This window comes from Fusarium solani (assembly GCF_023522795.1).
Source record: "Fusarium solani strain SB1 chromosome Unknown bctg00000005, whole genome shotgun sequence".
Classification (NCBI taxonomy): domain Eukaryota; kingdom Fungi; phylum Ascomycota; class Sordariomycetes; order Hypocreales; family Nectriaceae; genus Fusarium; species Fusarium solani.
Window position 1 is genome coordinate 1,597,085 of NW_027072153.1, and position 15,926 is coordinate 1,613,010.

The window sequence follows — 15,926 nt, forward strand, 5'->3', positions numbered from 1 at the left end:
ACGCGATGGCGGTTCCCTCTTTCGTTCTCCCCTTTACACTGGCTCTTGCTAGTCTACTGATTGCTGTTTATTTTCTTGTTGCTTGTTTTCTTCTCTTCTCTTCACGTTATAGAGGGCACCATCCGGAAGCCCATACCAACACTGGAACTTGGACGGATTAGGTGGAATTGACTTTGGCTCAAGGGACTCGGGAACGGGATATGACGGGCCAGACCGGTGGGAAAAAGCGTTTAGGCACTAGTCAAATGAGTCTTTGTGTATGATCTTAAAGTTTTTGTCTCTAATAGATTCTAGCGTTGCCTCCTGTCACTCAGGGGGTGATGTTCTAAGTTACGCTCAAGGGACCTTTGCTACTTGTGATATCTCAACGGTTTATGAGACTGGTGGATTATTCCTGACATTGTACGAGTCGTGTATATACGATTTCCAAGTTCCTTTGACCTATCGTTTTCTCAACGTCCGTCCCCCAACTACCCCGATGCTCTGAGTGGCCCTCGCTACTGGCTTGGCATCGCCACTTTCCCCCATCATCCGACTTATCAGCGCAGCCCTACACTCCTCGGCCTTTTCATCGCGGTACTCGAGCTGTGTTGACGGCGGCTCAACCTCCTTGGGTTCTGCCGAGTTGAAGTCGTCGCCCATCATCTCAGCCGGGTCATGTGCAGAGCGGGAGGCGACGCTGCTGGCGTTGGAGGCGTTACTGATAGCACGGCCGAGGATCTGGCGCCGGCGAGGCCGCGGGGGAGGGTGGTCGGGGTCATCAGAGGTGTGGGAGAGGTTGGAGGTGAGGTTTGGGGTTGTGGTCTCGATGAGGGATGTTAGTTTCGTTGATAGGGCACGGCGCTCGGCGGCTTTAGCGCGGAGTCGAGCTTCTTCTGCGTCTTGCTGCTGTTGCTTCTGTTGCTGTTGCTTCAGCTGCTGGAGACGCTCTTGGTGTGAGTTGTCGTGAGATTCTGTTGTGTCTTGGTGAGTTGTGGTGTCCTGGTGTGTGGTTGTGGAGGATTTGCTGGTGGGGTCGGAGCGGGTGCGCGGCATGGGTTCTTGTTTCTTTGTAGGGGATGGGGGCTTGTTGAGGTGTTCTGAGGGCACTTCAGCGAGAGGTGTGTCGAAATCGTTGTCCTGAGGGAGGCTTGTGGGAGCGGCTTGATGAGTGCGAGCTGTAGCAAAGTCGGCCGAGGTGGTGGAAGCTGCTTCAGGGGGTGGGTGAGTGATGCTCTTGCGGTGTGGCTTCTCGGGAGAATCGTGGTCAAAGGCCGTAGTGTCTACCCCTGCGAATGCAGGAGCCTTGGGTATCGCGGGTTTGGCGTTGAAGGGTTCTGAGTGTGTGCGTTGTATAGGTTTGCCTAGTGGCCTGGGCTGTGCCTCAGGGGCTTTCTTCTGGACAGACTTTGACTTTGGCTTGAGGGTTTCTTCATATCGATTCTTGATCTCGGGGAAGATAAAGTCGTCAATGGGAACCTTGAAGCCGGTGGATATACATTCCCACAGCCAGTCGCCTGACACCACGGGGACGCCCCATCGAAGTGCCATGCGTAGCTTCTCCTTGCGCATAGCAGTGAGAGAACTGCACACCAAGACATCCGTGGTCTTGCGAAAGTTCCCATCAAACTTGGCTCCGAGCTGTGCGACGGCACGGGCGACCTGGCTGAGTTCAATGCCAGTAAAGGCGGCACTACATATGACGAGGTTGCTGAAGGCGGGAATAGGAAAGAAAGGAAAGGGTCTGCCAAGGACGTGCTCTGTTGGATCAAAGTAGAGCTTGTTGTGAAGACACTTTTCAATGTAATACTCTGTTACAACATGTAGGCCGTCGTAGGATTCTTGAGGGTGGGTATCCGGTTGAGAGTTTTGAGGGACGATCAGGAAGCGGCCGAGGGGCGGTTGGGGGGTTTTGCCAAGGGCAGCTTCTTGTACTGAAGCACAAATAGAGCCTCCCAGCGTAACTATTGTCTGTTGGAGAACTGATGTCCGCTGCTCGGTGAAGCCGTGGATATAGAAGTAGCACTTGGCGAAAATGCCCTGGTTTTCTGGGACGATAGGGGCGAGGGGTTGAACTTCGGCGGGTTGAGGTTGTTGAGGTTGATCCTGGGGCTTTTCTGCCTCTGAATTATTCTCGTGGGCAAACGAGTACTCCCTTGAGGTTGACCGTCCAAGGATATCACCCCAGAGATTGTTACGCTGTGAGCTGAGCTTCATGCTGGCCGTCTTCCTTAGCTTCCTAGGCCCTTCATCGGCGGCGATCACAGCTGACCTGGAGCGCTTGCTTGCTGTCCTTTTGAGTTCTCTCGTGACCCAAGCCCCCTTTCCTTGCTGCTCAGGCGGTAGTATAGGATCGAATTTGGTCTCCTCCAAGATCATGCCTCGTGCAATGGACTGGTCCAGCCAGGCAAGGGTGACGGGGTGGATGCCCCATTGCCTGGCCGCCTCGTACTTTCTGCCCTCGGGTTTGTTGACGATGAGGTGGCTACACTTCTTCGTGAGGTCCCCGGTGTATTTGCCGCCGTTCGAGGTGATTTTGAGGGCAATCTCGTCCCGCTGCTCGCCAAAGCCCGTGAGACAGATCATCAACGAATCCCTTCCTGTCTCTCCTTCCTGTGGCTGGACCGCAGGGTCGACACCTCGCTTCTCCAATGGCTTCAGCTGATATTCGGCCTCGAGTTTTCGGTAATCGATCTCATCGTCGTTCTTCCATAGCTCGCTGAGGGCCTCGATCCAAGCAGCATCCATGGCCTTGATGTCGGGGCGTTCACGGGCAACATGTCGGTATTTGGGCGTGTCATAGTCGCCGACAATGAGGTGGGTAACGTCAGGAGTGAGATCGTACTTGTGGACGCCACCTAGCTCGGAGACCTTGCCAGCGATAGTTGTCTAGGAGCGAGAGGATGTTAGGAAATGCGAGCACATGAGGCAGCACGAGGAGTCTTGGTTTACTAACACGATGCTCAGCGGGGATGCTCGTACAGCAAACGATGATGCCCTTGAGAGGCTCTGCTGGGTCGATCTGCACATCTTCATCGTCAACAGCGTTGGAAGAGGTCATGTTGATTCCTCTGCCAGGGGCGGTTGCTGTGGTGTTGCAACCTGGGGGTTGAAGGTTGTGATAATATTTTCCAGACGCGTTGATAGCCGCACCGCGTCAAGTGGTCGCCTATGCCGTGACCGGATGGACGTCATGACCTGGGGCGGGGGGTAGGTGCTTTTGGGCCTGTGAATCATTTCACACTGTGAAGAGTCTCACTAACTCCCACTGAAGCGGTGAAATTGGCGTGTTGTACGGTGAGAGCTTACAGTGCGAATAGAGGTTATGATCTAAATATAGTGCCCTTGCTCAAGTTGGCAAATTCATCATGAATCCTGAATCGGAACTCATTGAATGAAGACATCATGTGAAGGCTAAGAGCACAATTTTATAGAGAACATAACTCATTAAAAATAACCTCAAGTTGATCATCCAGAGAAGACCAGCAGAGTAGAACAACATAGAGCCAGTGAAGCACGTGCGACATGGCCGCTTCCAGGGTCTCGGAATGGAGCTGTCTGCCTAGAGGCACCTACCTTACACACAGCACCGAAAGACGGGCAGCACTCACTGAGCCCCGCTCACTAAAAGAAACCCCACCATCAGCTAAGATCGCAGCCTCGTCGCGAAAGCTCAGAACCCCTCCATCCACTTGCATCTCATTCCCCTCTTCCACCGCCACTCGAGCGCAACGGCGCATCTTTGGGAAGACTCCGCCGTGCCTGACACCTTCCGCTATCGTTCGGTCCACTCGCAGACCCGACCTTGGGCACCTCGATCTCGTCCTGGCCATCGTTCGGTCCTGGCCTCAATCGACATCCCTCCGCCTCGCCGAGCATCGATACATACCTCCGGACCAGGGCGATCCTTGGTGCAACATCTCGACCGCATTAGCAAACGTCGGGTTACTTTGCCCTCATTATCTCCGCATAGACGAGACAACTATATACAAAACCGGAACCACAGTCGGCTACCTTCAAGATGCCGCCGCCGTCTTCCGCCCAGCAGAAGGTGCTCATCGCCCAGTTTGTATCCTTAACTGGTGCCACAGAGCGTCAGGCTACTCGTGTACGTTTCTCTCCTAGCAACTTATGGACAGTCTATCTCAGGCAGCCTGGGCCTGTCTTGGCGTCAGCCAGCCCCACGATACGAAAGCTCTCCGCGATTTGACTAAATCGGTCCCGGCGCAGCAGTCGGGGGTTGCAGCGGTGACGCTGTTTAGCCTGGAGGTAGTCGAACGATGATCAAGCTTAGTTGGACTAACATAGGCCGTAACAGTTCCTCAAGAATGCAAGCTTCAAGATGAACGAAGCCGTCGATACGTGAGTCTTTATTTCTTTGGTCTGGCTATTCTCACCTCGACTATTCGCGTTACATCACCTCTTTTGTTTCCTGTCATGATGTTGTTGCGCCAGCCTGATGTGGTCAATTCACCCGGCCATGCATTGCATCTGGAACCGCCGGGTATGGTTTGCCCCTTGTGCCTCGTCATATCGACTAGGCCCACTGCTGCTCGGCTCATTTGTTGGATGCACAGCAGAGTATGACCGACAGTGACGCCGATGGCACTGAAACACTGCTTGCTCTAAAGGGGTAATCTGAACCCTTCGATTCTACTCTGGGGCTTTGACTTGTCTTTCGAATGCCATTGTCTCTACGGATAATCGGTGGTTGGGTCATGGAAATCTTGTCCGCCTTGGTGTTGTTGGATTCGACTTCGATTTGACACAACTCCTCCCCTGTCCCGGCTTTGAGACGGCTCTCAACTAGCTCGACACCACGTCTCACCAGAGTCACTCAAACATTCAACATCTTCGGGAGCCCGGGATAGTCCAAATATGAATTGGGAGGGTGTTAAGAGGCGTATCGCAACCCGCGTTATTCCCACCTTGTCCCTATCCAAAAAGTCCAGCAAAGCTGGTCTTGGGACGTCTTACAAGGGGTCACCCCCAGAGACGTCCAACAAGTCAAAAGCGCGGTACATCACCTCAACCGAGTGCGCAGCAATCTTGTCATGGCCAAGTCGGCTGCATCCGAATCCTATGCCAGCGCAGCACACACTTCATTGCTAGTAATTTATTAAAGTATTTCTTGTCACTGACGCGAACCGAATAGGTACTTCTCTTCGGACGGAAATGGCAAGGGACCATCACCAGTCGAGGCCAAGTTGGAATCCTTATTCGACCAACTGCAGGGTCAGTATCATACGGACGCTTGCTCATGATTCTTTGGCTCATAACCTCGTTTAGACAGTAACGATGAGAAGGACAAGTTGGAGCTTGACTCCACTATGGCTTACCTCACTGAGAAGCTCAAGATCAACATCGAGAACGCAGAACTGCTTGTGGTCCTGGAACTTCTCCAGGCACCCTCAGTGGGAATGATTACCAGGAGGGGATATGTTGATGGATGGAAAAACACTGGGTCAGTAACTCATATATGACCGACAAATGGGTTGATACCTCTTCGAAGCGCAATACTGACTAGTCATCTAGAGTTGGAGCATCACACCAGGAGCATGCTGCCCATCTTCGACGACTGATTTCATCCCTCTCCTCCGACCCCGCCTTGTTCAAGAAGGTATATCGGTACGCTTTCGTTGCAGGACGAGAACCCGACCAGAAGGCCCTCGGCCTGGAGAACGCCCTCGTCTACTGGGACATCTTGTTTGCCTCTCCCGGAATGGAGTGGAAGACTGCGAATCACGACTGGCTGGACCTGTGGAAGTCCTTCCTCAATGCAAAGTGGACCCGGTCTGTCAACAAGGATATGTGGAATATGACGCTCGAGTTTGCCGTCAAGTCTCTGTCAGACGAGTCACTATCTTTCTGGAACGAGGACGGTGCGTGGCCAAGTGTCATCGATGATTTTGTCGAATGGTGCCGCGAGAAGGGTATCGGTAAGGCCGACGGCATGGATGTTGACGACAATTGAAGAGATCGTCGGACTCGTGACGACGACGGCGACACCAGGATGGAGTGGAGTACATAACGACGTGAACGATGGCCTCGGCCTAGTCACCACATAGCATTTTCAGACAACATATCGTGCAAGGGCCAACCAGGAGCATGGGCAGCGGGCTGCGTTTCTAGACAGGGCGGCGTTAGCCAAGGGCACTCAGGCCACTGGTGTGGCTGCAATTGATGACTTTATGATAGATAGGTAGCGACACACAAACAGATCGAGGTTATCGTTGTCTTGGTTGCGAACTGAGCCCGGTCATGGACGGCTCAGAAGCATCGGCATGGCCAGGTTCGAGGGGGTCGGTAGTGAAATGCAATGCAGAGATTCTGGGCTCTATAGTAGTTCATACAACCGTGACTGCCATCCCCGAGGCAGTGTGTTTTAAATGTACACGGCATCCTCATGCCTGGACTCTTGACTCTGGACATAGCCAGGTCCTCGATCCTCATGCTCTTGAGTATCCTACAGCATAACCTTCCTCCTCCTCTTCGTCAGCCACAAATTGGTCGTCGTAAGGTAATTATCGTTTCAATTCCCATCCGCCTGCTCTATGCCTCGCTACCTGTCGTCTTCCACTTGGGCGGTCCGAATCTCGCGAGCGTCTCCAGCTTGCCGTCACCGAGCTTGACGTGGGCGGCGCGGATCATACGGGGCTCGAGGCGCAGGGTGTTGCGGACGTCCTGGTGCACCTTGGAGGCGGCGTCGTATCGCATGACAAAGTAGTGGCCGTGGGTGTGCTTCATCTGATGCACCGAGATGGGCTTGGGGAGGGAGAAGACGCCCCAGTTGGCGAGGCCGCGGACGACGCCGCCATTCTTGAGGACGAGAGAGCCGACGGTCTGGGCGATTCTATGGGCGAAAATGTTAGTCAATGGACGAGGGCGATCGATGGTTCGAAGGGTTCGGTTGAGGCGTACTCTTTCACCTCGGAGAGGTTGCCCGGTCGGACCTATTTGGAGTCAGCTTGCTTAGTTTGCAGGATATTTAGGTAGGGACGTACAATTGCAATGAGTTCGTAGAGCATCTTGGCGATGACATCTACGGGAGGAATGGGAATGTCACAGAGCAATTCGAGGTGATACTATCGCCGAGCTTGAATGGATTTCTGGGTCTCGAATTTTGATGCCGAGGATCAGCCGTGGTGAAGGATGGGCTAGAACTCGGTGAAGCTTCATGACAAGTGGGGCACACCTCCTCTGGTGCTCACAATTAAAGACATTGGATGAAAGGATCACATATGTTCAATTACATTCAATTGACGTTTGTCATGATCATATTGATACATCCTCATGTCTATAGTACAATAGTATTTTGGGTTACACTCGAGGCACGCCTCGAAATACACGGTTCCTCAGAACCTAGATCCGCTCCTTGGACAAGGCCTGCCATATGTTCCAAGGCAGCTTCCAACCCGCCGTCTTGACCGCAAACGGATCGAAATCAGCTTGTTCTAGCCTTTCCAGATACTGAGCTGCTGGTATAGCCTCCAGAAGCACGCCAAAGCCCTGGCGTAACTCCTTTATTGTGTCACTCTCCTCCTCGTAAAAGTGTTCACCCTCTCCGTGATGCTCAAACTCATGGCCTGGGTCCTCGCCAGCCTTTAACCTCTTGAGCATCTCGCGCGCTGTGATCAGGTGATCATTGGCCCTCGTAGCAACCTGGAAGACTGCGTCTTGAAGGCCGGGCGCATTAGGACCTTGTCGAAAGACTTCCTCCTCCTTGACCCCCGCCTCAGCCATTGCATCCAGTGGAAGAAGTAGGGCCGGTTCGCGCGAGGGAGGAGCTTCTCCTGATGGTGTGTTCACCGAGGGAGGTGGTGCTGCCAGGACGGGAATTCCACGCAGGACGGCCACGATGCCGCAGGCCTTCCCAATATGGCTCGCAAGGTGATCGACATTCATCGAACGCAATGGAAGAGACGCTAATGTCGCATACATCAAGGTCGAGTATGTATTCTCGGCGTACTCCTCCAAGCTTGCCAAACTCCCAAACGGTCGATTGGACATGTGCTTCTCTCTCGTCCTCACCAGCCGCGACACCCAGAACTTGATGGACTTTTTGGTTGCGGTCCCGGCGCGCGCCTCCAAGTCTTGGAGACTCTTGTGCAGCAGGATGCAGATGGGTTCGCGGGGGGACGGCCGGCGAAAGTGTTGTCGATGGACTCCTGCCAGAACTTCATGCGCAGGGTCCCGATCGTGGGGTTGGAGACGAGTTCGGGGAGGCGGACGAGCTCGAGATTGAGGGTTCGGAGGGCGGCGTATGTGTCTTGGACGGGGGAGGGGACGAAGCGGCGGATGAGATGGGCGTCATAGTCGCTATTTCTAGACAATGTTAGCTTCAATTGGTATTGGGGAGAGGAATAAGTGTACTGTAGTTGTGTATAGCAGTACCGTCGTGCGGATTCAACGTCGGCATCAGTAATGTAGGTTCGGCGACTCGTCCGGGTATGGGCGAAGCCTCGAAGGCCCTGGCCCAGAAGCCGTGGACGATACATGCAGCCTAACTTAACCCAAGATTGCGCAACACGAATTGATCTCCAACAGCGAGTTTCACCTCGAAAGCGGCGGTGCTGGTCGTGATATGATGGACATGACGGTCTTGCGACTTAGACACGGCCACCCATGAACGTCGGATTTCCAATCCTCGGGAAATTTTTCATGACGTCGGAGTTACCAGCCACAGTTCTCAGCCACATCAATTAACGCTGGTCTCTCAGGAATCGCGCGGTCATGTGACCACTTGACACCTAGGCGCGCCTGCAATAGCTGATCGCGTCTCCCTGCGCGACGCCGAGACGATCATCTGGGGTTGAAGCTTGGGTTCGACATTTCGGCCAGACTTTGAATGGAATTTGTGTATCCGCTCAATTTGGGTGAATTTCGGCAAATATGAGCTTCAACGATTCTCAAGAGCCTCCCGCAAAGAAGCGCAGGTTCTTTGTGGACCCTTCCGAGGCGTCTTCTGATCCAGCATTACCAAGCAACCTCGACTCGTCCCCGCTACAGCCACGAAGGCGCTTTTTCAAGGACGAAGATGATGATGTTAAGCTAGAACAAGATGATAGAAACGTCCTCGTCGAACGATCCGCAAATGAAACACCACAGCAATCACAACCTCCACCTCCATCCGACCTACAGCAAGAGTCGTCCTCCGTATCCTTCGATCAGGAGACCTTTGAGGCCTTCATTGGCGATAAAGTCAGCTCCGATGTTCTCTCCGCTATCAGGGACCATTGCGGAAACAATCTCGAACGAGCCGTCAACATGTACTTTGACGGGACGTACAAGAAGTTCACCAAGAAACCATCATTGCCGACCCCGTCGAGACCTACCGCCGCCAGCTCGAGTCGCTCCCCAAGCGCTATCACAGAACGCCCAAAAGCTGCGATCTCGCAAAAGCGAATGCCGAATTTTCGATATATAGGAGCATTTGGCGCTGAAGGATGGGCCACTCGAAGCGGAACCAACCTCCTTAAGCATGGCGATATTGTCAAGATCGAGCGACACAAGCCCCCACCACCACAGCCGGCAAAGGTCAAAGGGAAATTTGGTTCTGTCACACCATCAAGAGCCAATAATTTTGCTTCACGGCGGGTTGATATTGTTGTGCGCTTCACGACACAGAGCGGGACGGAAATTGGACGACTGTCAAAGGACACGGCGAAGTGGGTGTCGACACTGATCGATCAGAAAGTCTGCAAGTTTGAAGGAACCTGCGTCTACATCCCCGAGAGACTTCGGACTAGCGATACCGTGTTTCTGCAGCTACGATGCTTCATACTCAACTCGGCCTTTTTCGATCGCTCCTTTCAGCTGGCTGACGACCGGTCGGCCGTTTTCTTTGAGCAAAATGAGACGACTGACGAGAAGAATCTTCGGCTACGGCAGTTTGCTCTAGTGAAGCTCTTTGAGGAAATCAATTTGCAGCCGACCGTAACGAATGCTGCTGCGAAAGACGGTCGTAAGGGGCTTCTCCACGCTGCTGAGCAAGACGAGGAGAGGCAGAAAGACCCCAAAAAGACAACCACCAATGGAAAAGAAGTTCACTCGTCAAATTCGTCAGACACAGAAGAAGGGGAGGAGCTAGAACAAGATCAACTCGACGCGCTCTACAAGAAGGCTCAATCTTTTGACTTCAGTACCCCTGAAGCGGAACCGGCAGACACTTTCGCCATGGATCTTCGACCATACCAGAAGCAAGCACTGCACTGGATGATGGCCAAGGAGAAGGATGAAAAGAGCAACAGAGAGCCATCGATGCATCCTCTCTGGGAGGAATACACTTGGCCTCTCAAGGACGTCGACGACAAGGACCTACCGCCAGTCGAGGGACAGCCCAACTTCTACGTCAATCCGTATTCTGGTGATCTCTCCCTCGACTTTCCTGTTCAAGAGCAGCATTGTCTCGGTGGCATTCTCGCCGATGAGATGGGACTCGGAAAGACGATTCAGATGTTGAGTTTGGTTCACACACATCGATCAGAGGTTGCTCATCAGGTTCGCCAATCCGCCGGTGGAATCTCTAGTGTGAACCAACTTAAAAGACTGGGCATGAACTCCGAGTCTGTTCTTCCAGCGCCCTGCACAACGCTCGTCGTTGCCCCCATGTCACTACTATCGCAGTGGCAGAGTGAGGCAGAGAAGGCTTCCAAGGAGGGGACGATGAAGATTGAACTATACTACGGCAACGAAAAGAGCAACAACCTCCAAGCGCTCTGCTGTGCATCCAATGCGGCCAGTGCGCCAGACATAGTTATCACCAGTTACGGCGTGGTGTTGTCCGAGTTCAGCAGCATCGCTGCAAAGAACGGCGACAAGTCATTCCACAACGGCCTTTTCTCGCTCAAGTTTTTCCGAGTAATTCTTGATGAAGCCCATCACATCAAGAACAGATCATCCAAGACAGCCAAGGCCTGTTACGAGATCTCAGCTGACCACCGCTGGGCCTTGACTGGAACACCCATTGTCAACAAGTTGGAAGACTTGTTTAGCTTGGTCAGATTCCTAGGCGTGGAGCCATGGAACAACTTCTCATTCTGGCGGACGTTCATCACAGTGCCCTTTGAAACTGGAGAGTTCGTTCGGGCTTTGGATGTGGTGCAAACAGTGTTAGAGCCTCTTGTGCTTCGACGCACAAAAGACATGAAGACACCCGACGGCAAGCCTCTTGTGCTTCTACCACCCAAGCAGATTGAGATTGTCAACGTGGAACTGTCGGAGACGGAGCGAGGCGTCTATGACTACATCTTTAACAAGGCGAAGCGGACGTTCTCGCAGAATGTAGAGGCTGGCACTGTCATGAAGGCATTTACCACCATCTTTGCGCAGATTCTACGTCTTCGCCAGTCCTGTTGCCATCCTATCCTGGTCCGCAACCGTGATATCGTGGCGGACGAGGTGGAAGCCGAAGCAGCTTCCGACGCAGTCTCTGGTCTTGCTGATGACATGGATCTCGAGTCGCTCATCACCTCGTTCACGGCGGCGACGGATGAAGCGTCGAAAGATAACAACCAAGTCTTTGGCGCCCATGCGTTGGAGCAGATTCGCGACGAGGCGGAAAACGAGTGTCCGCTCTGCTTTGAAGAGCCGATGAATGACCAGACAGTCACTGGATGCTGGCACTCTGCTTGCAAAAAGTGCTTGCTAGACTACATCAAACATGAAACTGACAGGGCAGTTATGCCTCGATGTTTCAACTGCCGGGAGCCCCTCAACCAGCGAGATCTGTTTGAGGTTGTCCGGCATGACGATGACCCTGACAAGGTCTCAAAGAAACCCAAGATCAGCCTACAGCGTGTGGGTGTCAACGATTCGTCAGCAAAGGTTGTGGCGCTCATGTCAGAACTACGTGCGCTACGGAGAGAACATCCCAGGATGAAATCTGTGGTGTTTTCACAGTTCACTTCGTTTCTCAGCCTCATCGAGCCAGCCCTGACACGGGCAAATATCAAATATCTACGACTTGACGGATCGATGGCCCAGAAGGCTCGAGCAGCAGTTCTCACCGAGTTTACTGAAAGGAAAGGCTTCACCGTTCTACTGCTCAGTTTGCGTGCGGGTGGTGTGGGACTCAACTTGACAAGCGCAGGGCGAGTCTTCATGATGGACCCCTGGTGGAGTTTTGCGGTCGAGGCTCAGGCCATCGATCGAGTGCACAGAATGGGACAAGAGTCAGAAGTACAAGTGAAGAGGTTTGTGGTCAAGGAAAGCGTCGAGGAGCGGATGCTCAAGGTTCAAGAGCGGAAGAAGTTCATGTGAGTTGGCCAAGCTAGGGGTGACGAATCAAGGCTAACATGTGACAGTGCGACCTCGCTGGGTATGATGAACGACGAAGAAAAGAAGCTGCAACGCATTGAGGACATTAAGGAGTTGTTGAGTTAAACTTGATGCTTAACAGTTGGGCGGGTATTCCTTTGCATTCTATGGGCGTTTGTGAACTATACAACACACAACTACGGCATAGAGTAAATATAGACAGCGCGCTACGAGAAGGCTCGCGTGCAGAAATGAATAATGATGATGGGTTTTCAGGTGAGGTTGCTTCTGCTGCCTACCGTGTTATGTGCTGAGTGAGACAAGTACCGACGTCTGATCAGCGAAGCCACACATGGAAACATCACGACTTTTATTTATTTCCCAAAATTCCGAAACTCAATCAGGCTGTCTGGTCATTTCATTCATTCAGAGACCGAGGCGATCATTCAGCCAATATTTCTGGTCATGGCAATGTCTCACGGCGGTCATGTTCCTGCATTGCCGCGTCCAGTCGCCTCAGACAAGACATCGCGTGACCATGAGCCTCCATCATTCAGGACAACCCATCGCGAACCTGACGCGTCTCACCTGACCTGGGACTCTCATGGGTGTCAACTCACTGTTTGGGGGCGGCATATGCATGCTATTTAAAAGGGCGGGAAGCCGCCTGGCGCCAGCCGTGGTGATGCTCTGCCTTTTGGAGAATGTAACAAGGACAAAGTACACACACACATTCATTGTAGTTGGGCGTCAGTCAGTCAATCAATCTGCCGGCCGCCGAGCTGCATTGCATATATGCAACACACCCTTTTCGCTTTCTTTTCAGGCTGCAACCTTTGTTGATTTCTTCTTCTATTTACCTTCTTTTGCGGGGTCTCTCTGCGTCAGCTTTGCGATCTGGAGTCTCTTCAGCTTGGAGACGCTGTCGAGAGACGGAGCGACGACGACGTTGCTGCTACTCACGACTCGGTGTCTCGGAAAGATCCAGAGATCAAGCAAGAGGTTGAAGACGACAAGGTCGACCTCGGACAACAAGAGACTCGGGTTGAGGACAAGTGTCAGACCACTAGAGCGTCTGACGTCGAAGCAGAGGTTGGCTTTGAAGACAGGGACGTCTGTGATAACGAGCAGGATCTAGACGACGGGTACGACAGTGACGACGAGGGACACCTTTGCTCTCTATTACTCTACTTTATCTCAAAGACTGTTCTGCATCACCTAACAGAATCGTCCAAAGCAAACAACATGGACCGCTTCGCCGAGCAATTATTTGGCCGCCCAGAGCGCGACAGCAATTCACGAGCTCGACCCCCCGAGAATACAAGCTTCATGGAGACTTTTGCAAAGAACCTTGCAAAGTCGGCTGCCAGGTCAGCTGCCAAGCGTGCCATGGGCGAGTCTGGTAATCGCACCCGCGACCGTACTCGTGGTGGTGTCGGCGCTGGCGGTGTCGGCGAGATCAACCTAGAGGACTTTCGGGGTCTGGGTAGCTTCGTGCTTGGAATGTTGAACGGAGGGAATGATGATGGACGGAAGGGTGAGGAGAGGAAGAAGGACAAGAAGAGAAAGAGGGATAGGGACAGGGATAGGGATGGACATAGAAGCAGGGGGTTCGAGGATGAAGGAGACAGATATGCCTCTGACAAGGAGAGACGCAAGAAGAAGCGTCACCGAGTCACCTTTGCAGAGCCCTACTACGAATTCCAAGGCGAAACATACCCACCTCCCTACGAACCCGAGCCCCAATACGAGCCAGACCCCCGAGAGCATCGCCGCTCCTCACACCGCCATCACCGACGCGACTCCCGCGAGCGAGAGGAACGCGAGGAACGCAGACGTCGACGTCGCCAGCGTCGATACCGCCGTGAGCTAGACCTCAAGACGCTCAAGACGGAGCTCGAGGCCATGTCGAGCACCATCATCTCGCTGAATGCCCGGGGTGCCAAGCACCGCGACTGTGAGTTTTATGATCGCTTCGTTCGCAAGGGAGGTAGGCTGCAGGATGTCATTGGGAGCACTCTGGGACAGATCCGTGGGCTTGAGGAGGGAGGTGATGATGGTAGGAAGAGGAGACACAGGGAGAGGTAGCGATAAAGGGGGTAATTGTTTATTGTTTGGTTTGGCGAGGCTAGATTTCATGAGATGGCACAAGGGAGGATGATAGAACTGTTTCCATAGTTTGGTGTGTGTTTTTTTCTTCTTTCCGTCACGCAGCAGAACTATTCATACCCAGAATGTTTTCCCTCTTTTAATGTTTTTTTTTTAAAAAAAATTGAAGTTTCTTTGTCATGTTGCATTGGGCACCGTCGTGCAAGTTGTTTGACCAAACAACTCGGAGCGCTCGCTACCAACCCCCAAACTATCTAGGAGACGAAAAACTCATTGAGTCTTTTGTAAAAGAGCAATTTTCATTGTTTGTGGGTTGCAGAATAAAGGAATCGGAAGCTTTATGGGCACAACGGGACGGCTGCTAGCCGAAGAAGCATCAAGGCTTTGTAGCGTCGGTGTCGAAACCCGTCTCTTTGTGCATAGAGATGATATATAGTAAACCATGGATTCTGTTTCTTATACGATTAATCACTTATCAGGGACATGTCGAAATCCTCATTCCTGTGATGGCACCTGTCAGTCTTTGGTATGGCTATGGAGCATACGACCAAGAGCATCAACACCCTGGAAGCCTCAGAGAACTCCCCAGCCTGGCTCCAGTCAATAATTCGTTCACTGGTTCGATCGCCTCATTGAACGGTACATCAAGGATCCATCCCATTGTCAAAGCCAATGCCGTCTTCTCCAGGGGAACGACCGCTCTGCACCGTCGAAACGCCAGCTCTGGGACTGTTGGAATAGCAGTTGGGTTGACGCTGCTGGCCATCATCATTATCAGTGGTCTATTCTACTGCGCTTGGGAAAACACCAAGGCGGAGAAGCGAAGGAAAATGAAGGAGAAGGAGAAGGAGAAGAGGAAACATGGACATCGACATGGAACACACCTTCGTGGGGGACGTCGTCGACACAGCAAGAAGCGCCATCATGTTCATAACCATGGCGAGCATCACGACTATTTCGCAAACCTTTATATCCCAGAGCAACATCACGAGAAGCACTACCACAAATGCAAAGGCCCTCACCATGGACACAGGCATTGTCGTCATAAACATGCCCACGACCGTCATGAACGAAAGCTATGGAAGAGACATCATCGCTGTCACCACAAACACAACGACCCTCCAAGTCCCATCATCATCGATGATTGGGCTCCTCAAAGACCTGAACCAATGCTCCAGTCTCCGATCGCCTTTGTACCAAAGTACGATGGTCTACTGATGAACGAGATGGATGCTCCTCAGATCGGTCGGGATTTTCAGGTGGGAGATGGCTTCCCTCAATGTGGCAAGGGTGTAGATGGAATCGTCTGTCCTCGTCACGGTGTTGTTCGAGATGATAGGAAGTAAGAGAGGGTATTGCAGTCGGGACTTTTGGAAAGAATAAACAGGCGCGCCAATGTACTATTAAAGGAGTATGATAAACTACCAAAGGGGAAATAGAAGTCACCAAGGAAGAACAAACTTAATATCAATCAACCATATCGCAATAAGACCAAGCTCATGTCGCATGCAGCCAGCTTACAAGTTTACCGACAAGGAACCATATGCATCATAAATACAGTGGAAGAATCATACGCAGAA

The 15,926-nt window shown here is 52.5% G+C and overlaps 6 protein-coding genes across 6 annotated transcripts; 3 read left to right on the forward strand and 3 right to left on the reverse strand.

Moving 5' to 3' along the window:
- Positions 1 to 441: 441 nt before the first annotated feature.
- MRS44_008919 (uncharacterized protein) lies at positions 442 to 3,040 on the reverse strand (the record flags this gene model as incomplete). The annotated part of the gene is made up of 2 exons (XM_046272751.2): positions 442 to 2,868; positions 2,936 to 3,040. 2 exons carry the CDS (start codon positions 3,038 to 3,040, stop codon positions 442 to 444), a joined length of 2,532 nt encoding a protein of 843 aa, XP_046132379.2.
- A 464-nt stretch (positions 3,041 to 3,504) lies between these two features.
- MRS44_008920 (uncharacterized protein) lies at positions 3,505 to 5,953 on the forward strand (the record flags this gene model as incomplete). Its single annotated transcript, XM_065621114.1, has 6 exons — positions 3,505 to 4,073; positions 4,119 to 4,248; positions 4,298 to 4,341; positions 5,135 to 5,214; positions 5,269 to 5,443; positions 5,515 to 5,953. The coding sequence occupies 6 exons, from the start codon at positions 3,505 to 3,507 to the stop codon at positions 5,951 to 5,953; spliced, it is 1,437 nt and encodes a 478-aa protein (XP_065477186.1).
- Positions 5,954 to 6,531: 578 nt separating this feature from the next.
- MRS44_008921 (mitochondrial 37S ribosomal protein bS6m) lies at positions 6,532 to 7,007 on the reverse strand (the record flags this gene model as incomplete). The annotated part of the gene is made up of 3 exons (XM_046276363.2): positions 6,532 to 6,832; positions 6,901 to 6,932; positions 6,984 to 7,007. The coding sequence occupies 3 exons, from the start codon at positions 7,005 to 7,007 to the stop codon at positions 6,532 to 6,534; spliced, it is 357 nt and encodes a 118-aa protein (XP_046132381.1).
- Positions 7,008 to 7,341: 334 nt separating this feature from the next.
- On the reverse strand, positions 7,342 to 8,574 carry MRS44_008922 (uncharacterized protein; the record flags this gene model as incomplete). Its single annotated transcript, XM_065621115.1, has 3 exons — positions 7,342 to 8,072; positions 8,120 to 8,304; positions 8,537 to 8,574. 3 exons carry the CDS (start codon positions 8,572 to 8,574, stop codon positions 7,342 to 7,344), a joined length of 954 nt encoding a protein of 317 aa, XP_065477187.1.
- A 297-nt stretch (positions 8,575 to 8,871) lies between these two features.
- Positions 8,872 to 14,325, forward strand: MRS44_008923 (uncharacterized protein; the record flags this gene model as incomplete). Its single annotated transcript, XM_046270976.2, has 3 exons — positions 8,872 to 12,236; positions 12,285 to 12,358; positions 13,157 to 14,325. 3 exons carry the CDS (start codon positions 8,872 to 8,874, stop codon positions 14,323 to 14,325), a joined length of 4,608 nt encoding a protein of 1,535 aa, XP_046132383.2.
- A 527-nt stretch (positions 14,326 to 14,852) lies between these two features.
- On the forward strand, positions 14,853 to 15,692 carry MRS44_008924 (uncharacterized protein; the record flags this gene model as incomplete). The annotated part of the gene is made up of 1 exon (XM_046273870.2): positions 14,853 to 15,692. The coding sequence occupies one exon, from the start codon at positions 14,853 to 14,855 to the stop codon at positions 15,690 to 15,692; it is 840 nt and encodes a 279-aa protein (XP_046132386.2).
- Positions 15,693 to 15,926: the final 234 nt, after the last annotated feature.